Source organism: Gavia stellata, chromosome 14 (genome assembly GCF_030936135.1).
Source record: "Gavia stellata isolate bGavSte3 chromosome 14, bGavSte3.hap2, whole genome shotgun sequence".
NCBI lineage: Eukaryota > Metazoa > Chordata > Aves > Gaviiformes > Gaviidae > Gavia > Gavia stellata.
In genome coordinates this window covers 21,773,355-21,782,960 of record NC_082607.1, presented here as the reverse complement: position 1 = coordinate 21,782,960, position 9,606 = coordinate 21,773,355, and the positions used below count along the sequence as shown (strand labels likewise).

At 48.8% G+C, this 9,606-nt stretch overlaps 1 protein-coding gene across 1 annotated transcript; it reads right to left on the bottom strand.

Moving 5' to 3' along the window:
* Positions 1-339: 339 nt before the first annotated feature.
* NEXMIF (neurite extension and migration factor) lies at positions 340-9,331 on the bottom strand. Its single transcript, XM_059824607.1, has 4 exons — positions 9,256-9,331; positions 1,228-5,527; positions 419-546; positions 340-383 (listed from the first exon to the last, which is right to left on the bottom strand). Exons 1-4 carry the CDS (start codon positions 9,329-9,331, stop codon positions 340-342), a joined length of 4,548 nt encoding a protein of 1,515 aa, XP_059680590.1.
* Positions 9,332-9,606: the final 275 nt, after the last annotated feature.

The window sequence follows — 9,606 nt, the reverse complement described above, 5'->3', positions numbered from 1 at the left end:
ATAAAACTTTTGGTAAGTTGTATAAGTGAACAACATCGTTTTCATCGTGAGTTACAGGTGCTTTCAAAGGGGGGTGGTTAGTACTTAACAACTGGAATGTTTCTAGTAAAACCAAAAGGCATAGCTGCAGAAAACACTCACAACCCAATGTTGATAGAGAAGTAAAAATATATACAATACAGTCACTTGTTCATAGTTTGGCACAATTTTTTGTTGTTGTGGGTAATAGTGCATAAACTACTGTACAACAGTATGACTTTTAAAACAGTCTTTCACAGAGAATACCAGATTAGGTTTGCTTTCAAATAATAAAATTCCCACAATTTCAAACTCTTCATTTCAGCACTTACATTTCAACATACCACAAGGCAGATTTCGAAAAGGAACCGACGGGAAAAAAAAACAAACCCAACTCGAAAAAAAAAAAAAGGAAACAAAAAAAAGAAACAAACATCAACCGTCTTTCTAGAAAAGGGAGTCTCTTCTTCAAATACAGGAAAACCCAAAAATGTTGTTTCTGCTTTAAGAAGAATGGAGTCTGATTCCCTGCAGGAAAAAAATCAAACATTTGATGCCATCTTAGTTAGCTCGTCTGGAGTCACCACGACGGAGCGTACGCGCTAAAGGCGGGCGGGTACAGAAGATGCAGCTTTAGATGATGCAGGTTAGGAGATAAACAGCAGAGGGGGCCCGAAAGCACTCAAAATTGCCACGTGAAGCTCAATTAGGAAGGAGTTCTCATTTGCAAAGTAAAGAGCCTTTAAGTTTCGAGATCTTGGCTTTTGGATGCATAACCTCTTTTTTTTTTTGCGGTTTATTTTTTACAAAATGTTCCCAAAAAAAAAAAAAAGTCTTTCCTCGTCAAAATCATTAAAAAGAGCGTGTAATCATGGTTTGCTTTTTTTTTCCCCCAATAAATAAGTAATTAAAAACTGAAGAAGCCAAACAGCAGAAAAGAGTAGCCTTGTTAGTTTTTTTAACCCCAGCCAAGCCAGAAAATTGGTCATTCTTTTAGGTAGCTTGCAAGTAATAAGTATTTTCATGCATTTTAAAAAAAGAAACAAACAAAAAAACCAACCCCAAAACCAAAACCAACCAAAACTGTAAAAGGGAACGTCTGGTTTTTCATGCAACTTTTGCTTTCAGGAAGGAAAAACTGAGGAACAGCGGGCTTAGCAGGTGGGAGGGAGGCTAAGGGGCATTCCAGCCAGTTTGGTGCAGCATTACCTCAGTTTCTCAAAAGCAGCTGTCACGGGGGGGTCCTTGTGGGGCTGTTCGCGGTCCGTTCGCTTTATTTTACAGTTCTCATCCCTCAGCGATTTCGAACTGGATTTATGACGGTAGAGTTTTTTATGGGTAGGTCCGTTATTGCCTAAAGTGCTCAGGTTACTATAGTTTTTATCAAAAAAGGGAGCGTGAATGTCCGTGGTGTACCCGGTTGAGCAGTTGGGGCGACCGGGGTCGCAGGTTGCGGCTTTGCCGTTTTTGCTTGAGCCCTTGTTGTTTGACTTGTGGTTCTTTGCCGCCCCCGGCGAGCCGCCGTTCGCCTTCTTCTTCGACTCTTGGGAGGTCCCTGCCAAAATTTTAAGAGTTTTCAGTTTCAGGCTGTTGGACTCCGGCGACCGGAATATGTCTGGAACGCTGTTGTGGCCAACGGGCCCCCACAAGGGCTCGATGGAGGCCATCATAAACCTCTGGACGTCCGCCATTCCCGAGGCGATGTTGGACAAGATGTTGGAAGGTTCCTCAAACTCCCTCTGATCGTCGTCCAGGAGGCTGGTGGCGTTGCCCAGGCTGGCTTCCGACCAGCCCGCAGCCCCCTCTTTTCCCAGCGCCCACTCTCCGGAGAGCCCGTTGTGCTTGCCCAGTTTCACCCCGGCCGGGCTGCAATGCTGAGCGCTCTCGGCGAGGCCCTTGGTGGCGGTGGCCGCGTTGCTCAGCTGGTTGACCGCCCTGCCGCCAACCGCCGGAGCCTTCTCGCCGTTGACTCCCGCCGCGTTCTTCCCTTTCCTGGTGGATTTGGGTGCCTGCCTGGAGTTTTTCCCTTGCGGCTTATCGGTTCCTTTGTTGGTTTTGGGCGATTTTTTCCGGGTGGCTTTCTGGGAAGAGCTTTGGTTTGTACCCACATTCTTGCTGGATGAACTTTTCCTCTTCGATTTTGACACTTTGCTATTGGTGCTAATTTGACCAGATGGCTCATTAAATGTTGACAAGCATGGACTCTTTTCGAGAAGGCTGACAGAATCTTCATCGTTGAACATATGGAACTGGAACTGGTGATTATTTAAAGCAAACCCATTATCTGCCTGATCCTCGGTCTGCAGGACCCCGCAGTTCCACTTGACCTTCTCAGAGCTGTTCAGAGTGGCCTGGGGGGTCTCCTGAAAGCCCTTCAGGGTGCCCAGGGGCTTGGCGTCGGAGCCAGCTATCTGCGGGGACAGGTTGGGAGTGTCCGGAGGGGACATCTCCGAAAGCGACGACTGGCGGAACTTATCAGGCGTGAAGTTGGAAATGTCTAAAAGGTCCGTGGACTCCTTCAAAGGGGTGATTTCATCTATGCTCTGCTGGATCACTAGCTTGGGACTGCAGTGGGCCAAGAAATCGTCATTAATATCATCCTCGCCGTCCTTTTCACAAGACTTTAAACTTAAAGAACTGTAATTGCTAGAACTAACTGACAATGAACCCACTGAATCAAAACTAATGAGCCTGCCATCATCTGTACTTAGCGTACCTCGTTGGAAATGAAAGCGCCCCTCTCCATTATTAAAATGACATGACTGATAAGAATCATCAGACTGCACTTGTTGGCTATCCGGCATGTAATTTTTTTGGTATAGCAATTTGCTGCTATTCAGATTGACTTGAGTGTATCCAGAGGCGGGGAGGCCGTCCGCACCCGTGGCACTGCCGCTGCCAAACTCGCTCGGCAGCCCGGCCGCCTCCCGCATGTCGCCGGGGAAGTCCTGGCAGCTGCTGCCGGCAGCCTTGCCGGCCGGCCACATGCTACCAAAGCTGCTCTGCTCCATCTCCAAGTGGCCAGGCGACTGCTGCAGCTCCGACTCGGAGGGTGGGGAGAGCACGCAGCTCTGTGCCGGCTGCAGAGCTGGGAAGGGCTTTTCTGCCGGGACGATGCTGGGGAGCGGGTGCTGCTGCTGCTCGGAGGGATGCTGGGCGAAGTACGAGATACCGGTGTTGCTCGACAAATCAGAAGCATCTAACAACGTCTGCAGATACCCTCCGGGGATCAGGGGTACATTGGTGGTGATATTAGCAGATGGCAGAGGCTTGTCTGAAGAGGAGGTGGATGGTAGGAATGGAGAATTTTTAGCAACCTTATCCTCATGGCACTCCGGGAGATGGGAGCTGTCTGAAGCACAAGGAACATTTTCGTCCTTCAGACGCGCTGCAGAGTCCTGGTTTTCCAGCGCCGGCGAGCCCTCCGCCGTACTGGTGGCAGCTTTGATCTTCTTGCACTTCAACCTGGCTTCACTTTTGAATTTGATTCTGCGGAGCACTTTCCTCTCCGTCCCCTTGTGCTCCCGTTCCTGCGATTTGCATTTCACGGCGGCGATGCCCGTGATGTCATTTACGTGTAATCCGTTGGCACAGCTGGGGGTGGCGATGGCTAACGCCGGCAGCCCTTTCAGGCCCACGTCCTCTTTACTGCTGCAAGGCTGCTTGTGATCAGAGGAGCAAGAGCCCAGCTTGTTCACTGATTGCTCGATGGCTTTAATTCTTTGAATCCGGTGCCTGTTTGCTAGCTTGCATTTTCGCTTCCGTGGGTGAGGGAGGAACGAAGCATCTGAGCCGTTAAGATAGAAATTCTGCTTGTGGTAGAGAGACGATCTGAGCAAATCCAGCCGGCTCTGCTGCCTCTCTTGCCAGAAGCCCTTCAGTGGGGCCAGCTTCTCGTATTTGCTGAGCAGCTCCTCGTTTAGGGTAACAGTTGTCTCGCTGGCATCCACTTTGCTGAGCTTCACCAGCATATGCTTCTCCCCTTTAAACCTGTTAATGATGATGTACTTGATGATAACGGGGGGCTCCTTGCGAGAGACTTTTCGCCGTTTCTTGGGGCACCACTCGTCATCGTCCTCTTCCTTGGGCCCGTCCGGGAGCCACTCCTTCTTGTCCAGGATCTTCTCGTTCTCGATGGAGTCCACATCGTACAGGTAGTCGTCGCTGTATCGCACTTTCCTCTTCGCCCGCAGCCCGTAGTTCTGCTGAATGAAGGATCCAGAGTGGTCCCGGGACAGGTACCGGCTGCAGTCCTTGATATCCCGCAGCACGTCGTAGGAGGATTCTGTGCAAGTGCTGTCGTCGCTGAACTCCCCGGAGTCCTCCGTGGAATTCACCGAGTCCAAGAAGTGGCTCCTCTTGGAGCCCACATACTGCACCACCTCCGTGCTGTTGCAAGATTTATTTAAGGCAGCTTTCTCCTCCTCCTCACCGTCCTCTTCCTCGCCATCCTCTTCCTCCTCCCCCCAGATGATGCCTTCCTCAGATTTGAATTGAGAAGGGTCGGCGGCACCGCCGGGGCCCCTTTTCAGGGAGCTCCTGCTGTCCCTTTTGGTGCAGTTGCCGAACACGCTGGGGAAGAAGTTGAACTGGGCGTCCTCTTGTAGGGTGGTGGTCTTCTCCCGCACGTTGTCCTGGAAAGATTCATACCTAATCTTTAGGGAGCAGACATCGCTTCCCAAGGTGGAATCGTCGTCATCAAACATGTAATTATCCACGTCTTCCTCGGAAAACAGATTTACAGAAAGCTCATTTTTGGAGCAGAGGTCAAGCAGCTCAATTTTACTTTCACTAATGAAAGATTCAAAATAGCCCCATTCCTGGTTGGGATTTGTTAGTAAAGGTTCCTCACCATTGCATTTGTCTAATAGTAATCCCTCGTAATAATTTTTCTGAGTGGGGTCCTCTGAATCACTGTCAGATTTTTCTGCATCTCTTTTGTCCGCTGCCCTCGATTTATGCATAGGGAAGCTTAAAAGCTGGTCTGAAAGCAGTTGATCCCCATATCTCATGGTTTCTCCTGTGCTCATGCAGTGAATCCCTATATCAGAGACCGAACAGGTGTCATAATCCCTATTTATATCCCCCACTTTCAAGCTTATTCCCGGCTCTGCATCAATGCCGTCCTTTGATTCAATAAAGCAGCCCAGACAGGTCCGGCTCGGCTGCATCAAGCAGTCGCCTGTCAGCGCCGACATGCCTCCGGGCTCCATCATGGTGAAAGGAGCCTTCTCGCAGTCACCCGGCAGCGACCAGGAGCTCATGCCCTTCGTCACGCAGGACGTGAGGGAGATGGCATGGGCGGAGGAGTCATCCGAGGCGTGCTCGGGGACATCCGTGAGCCTCAGAGGCGACGGGGGGCTCAGCAGGCAGGGCTTCTTTGAAGTCAGGGGAGGCAGCGCCCGGTGGCACGCGTGGTTTTCCTTCTGAGCTGTCGTCAAGGCTGAGAACGTGACCGCGGCCTCGGCGGCGGTGCAAGGCCTCTCATCGCCGTCCAGGGCGTGCGACTCTGGGGGGGTAAGGAAAAGGGAGGGAGGAAGGAAAGAAAAAGAGAGAGGGTTTACAACCCTTGCAGTTCGGCTGGGGCTCGCCACCCCGCTCCCCTTCTCCCTAGGGTTTGTCGGCGACTCTTCCCAACCGCTCCTTCGGGAAGCGGCCGATGCCCTTCCCGTGGGAGCGCGATCCTTCCCTTCCGGATCTCATTAACGTGGTGATGTGCAGGGAAGGGAGAGGTAAGCGCTCTCCCCCCTGCAGCCAGCTGGAAGAGGTACAAGAGCGCGTTTAAAAAACCAAACCCATCCGTTCTTTCCTCCTCATACACGTACCGTTACCTGGATACTGCCTTTCAAATCTGACAAGGTTATTAAAAAACAAAACAAACCTAATAGAAATGTTCCCATTAACACTGAGAAAATTAATGGAAAAATAAGATTCTTAAAGAAACAAAGCATCCCCCCTGCGGTGTCTGCAGCTTAAACATACCTGAACTGCATTACTGCTCGAGAGTCAGAAAGTTACGGCTATCTTAAGAAACCCCGTAGTCTTTTCGTCACTGTCCATGCCAAGGGAAAGTAGAAGGTAACACAGAGTTTAAAGCAATTATTGTTAGAATTATTGTGGGTTTTGCCCTGATCTCTAAAAATGCCTTTTTAATAACGTAAGGGTATTTTTTTAAACTAAGGATTTTTTTATTTTTACCTCATCGCACTCTTTTATGGCAGTATAAAGTTATGAATATACTTTTATCTGACTTCTGGCTCAACGGACAATATGACCCTTAAAATTTAAATACGATGTCTTTTCATCCCCGAACACGCTCTGATATCTCTGTATTAAAAAAAAATATACCAACGGGTGCATTCACACCAGCCGGAAACCTCCGCCGACTCAGAGCTGAGCCGGTGCTTCCGTAGTGGCTCACATCTTACCTGTTTGGCGGCTCCACTGACGGCTGCGGGAGCGAGAGCGGAAGCAGCGCAGGCTTTCCGAGGAGGGACAAGCGCTTTAAAACACAGCTGGAGCACCAGGCTCTCGCAAGAAATGGGGCATCCGAAGGGATTTGGCACCTACACGGTTGCTGCGCCCCTCGGCGACAAGTGCTTTTCTTCAGAACCGATAGAAAAGCAAGCCTCCTCCCGCACCTATGCCAACCGTCGCCGGCTGGGAAGGGAAGGCTCACGGAGGCACGCGTACCACCGGCACGATGACATACCCACCGGGCCGGCACTGCCGAGCGGAGCGAGGAGCAGGGCTCCTGCCTGGAGGTGGGCGATACAAGGAGGACGAGATGGACTGAAGGGCTGCCTGCCCGTGCCAAGCGTAAAACTGAGAGGAGGTCAAAATCCCCCAAATCTCATCCCAAAAGCTCCCAGCACTTTTGGGCTACTGGGGACCTGAGGGACAGAGCCATCGGTAAAGTCTTAAGCCACGCAGTGACAAAGGACTTTACGCAACTTTCTGAACACTGTACAAATCAAACCAGAAGTGCAAAGCAATGCCTGTAAACGTCTTCAACATGTGGGGCTTGGGAAAGACCAGATTGACGTGCTTGAAATCTGTGCTGCGTCCCTTCCCTCAAAAAGGGTTAAAAAAAAAAAGCTGATTTTTGAGTCCCTCCCACCAGTTTTTAGATCAGAAATGCAGGGGTGGTATTTTTTTCCTTAAGCACCAAAACAAATTAACCAGTGCAGTTCCACTTCAGAAGTAAAATAAAATAAAAATCAGCTTGGAGCTGACAGGAAGCATGGAAAATTTGAGGATAAAAGAAGAATGTCTGTGAATGCTGTAAGACTCAAAAAAGGGGGAGGTAGAAAGCTGAAATTCAATCTCAAATGCTGCATCCAATACACAGAGATGCTATTATATAAAATAAACTCTCTGTGCATGTTTCTTTAGGTTTATACTTGTATAAGTGAACTTAACTGCTGTGAAATACAAATTCCAAAACTTGATCTTCTAGGGCTTGTATCACCCTAAAATCAGGTGCACGTTCAATTGATGCTCTAAAGTAAACAATACTCCAAAAGGCTACAGTTAAAAAAGAAAACGCTGGAGAAGCAAAAACACCTTTCCCAGTTTAACTCAACAGCCATCCAAAAGCGCACGGGCAGCCCGAGCGGAAAAATACTGAACCACCCTGCTGTCAAGCAGCTCCGAAGGGAGGCCGGTCCCCAACGGCACTGCAGCAGCCCAAGGGCGGCTCTGGATTCACTGCGGCCAGCACCCGTTTATAGCTGGGGTGAGAGGAGGGAAAAAGCATCAGCCCCATTCCCAGCGCCATCACCGGGGAGGTGGCGGCATCAGAGCTACTTGCCGGCTCACCGCTTTGGATTCAGCAGCAACTCCTACACAACAATGTTTAATCAAAGCGCTTTTTAAGCCCTGTTTAATTGAATTTCATGGAAGCGGTATCACGTTCTAGAAATCACCTCATCTTTACCGAGCAGGTAAGCACTGATTTTCCTGCCTATTAGATTAGGCAAGGGGACCATGGCTAGAAAATCTCCTTGCAGCTCCAGCAGCGGCGGCTTTACCATGTGTAGTCACGAAGGAGATGGGCTGACAAAGACGGATACCTCCCAAATTACATCGCAGGGGCAAGCGCAAGCGTATGCTTCACCTGCCGCTGGCACATGTCGCGCGGTCCTCACGGGCACCTGTGTGTCTGGAGTCACTCCAGGTTTTCGTAATGAACAAGAACAACATTTGCCTCTATGCACCTTGAGGTGACAGAAGGATCTGAACATACAAGGTGTCAGAGGACCAAGTCCTTGATATCTAACAGGGTCAAATTTATATATAAATAAATCTCTCTCTCTCTCAAGATTTATAGGCCAATACAAAATGTAAAAAGCCATGAAATTAAACATAAAAACGTGGTGAAGAACGAAAACCTCAAGCTCTGCCTCAATGCTGAACCGCCACTGCATTTACTGCGGCTAGCGACTAAAGTCCAAATGACTTGAGAAAATGCTCAGAAGAGTATTTCAATCAGGTTTTCAGGCAGCAGAGCACTGTACTCCTAATCAGTTACTGCTTTTGAAAGCAAGTATGGAATCGATTAAATAGATACAGACAAAGTTAGGTATTTTGGGCAGGCTGCTGGAAGGGGCTGATCCTTCCCCACCGATGTCGATGGAAGCTGGCATGACTTGGTGGCTCCCAGGAGCATGACTGTGGCCAGCAGCGGTGTTACGGGCCAGGGGATCCCACATGTGGGCTACCGGGCCACGCAGGAAAGGCAGCAACGAGCTCACAAGTCCAACCTTCCCCTTCCATGGGCGCTAATCCGGGTTTGTTTCTTTTACCCAACCTCTAATTTTTCCCCAGTTTCTAAGGACTAAGTATCCTTCAGTCAAATTTTGCTGAGATTGGCTAGTGGGTTCATAAGGAATTGCGAAGAGAGGGAAAGATTCCCAACAGACAGAGGGACTACATAGTCTTGTATGACTTTTATCCCCAAGAAACCAAACTAAAGTCCATAATTCAAACTGCGTGTACACATCAACATTTCCAACCCGGCATATGCATGGGCAAAAGCAGTACTTGTTAAGACCTAAAAAGGTGTAGATACATAGCTGGAGTGACATCTGTGCAGAAAATACACATTTATCCTACTGCTCCACATTACAGAGATACCTGCAAACCGCTAAAATTAAATACACGGAAGGAATTAGGAAAATAAGTTGGCTCGCAAGTTGTCGCGGCTCCCTCATGTACTGTAATTAAGTTCCTTACCATTTTCTTTCACCCCATTAATCAGGATAGTTTCTTGGTCTTCTGAGGCACAATCCTGCTCTTGTTGGTCATCCATCAATTTAACCTCTTTCTGTTCACTCCATGCCCCACTGCATCTGGCCAACCTGCACATTTCCAGAAACATAACCACAGTCAGTACAATTCCCAGAATCAGCTCAAGGAACCGTGAATAAAAAATAACAACAATAAAAAAACCCCACACAACCTCACGTGCTGCCCTTACCCTGCTTAAGAGGACAAATACTATTTATTTAGGCTATCATATTTTCACTTTTCCACTCCAAAAGCCAAGTCCAATGTATTTCAGCAAGGTTAAAATGCTATATATCA

Bases quoted from the DNA above. Each gene is read 5' to 3' on its own strand.
- NEXMIF (XM_059824607.1), bottom strand. From the start codon at position 9,331: ATGGATGACCAACAAGAGCAGGATTGTGCCTCAGAAGACCAAGAAACT. The intron at 5,528-9,255 runs GTAAGGAACTTA...TTACCCCCCCAG, and splicing joins TAATGGGGTGAAAGAAAATG to AGTCGCACGCCCTGGACGGC. The intron at 384-418 runs TTCGAGTTGGGT...TCCCGTCGGTTC, and splicing joins TTTGTTTCCTTTTTTTTTTT to CTTTTCGAAATCTGCCTTGT.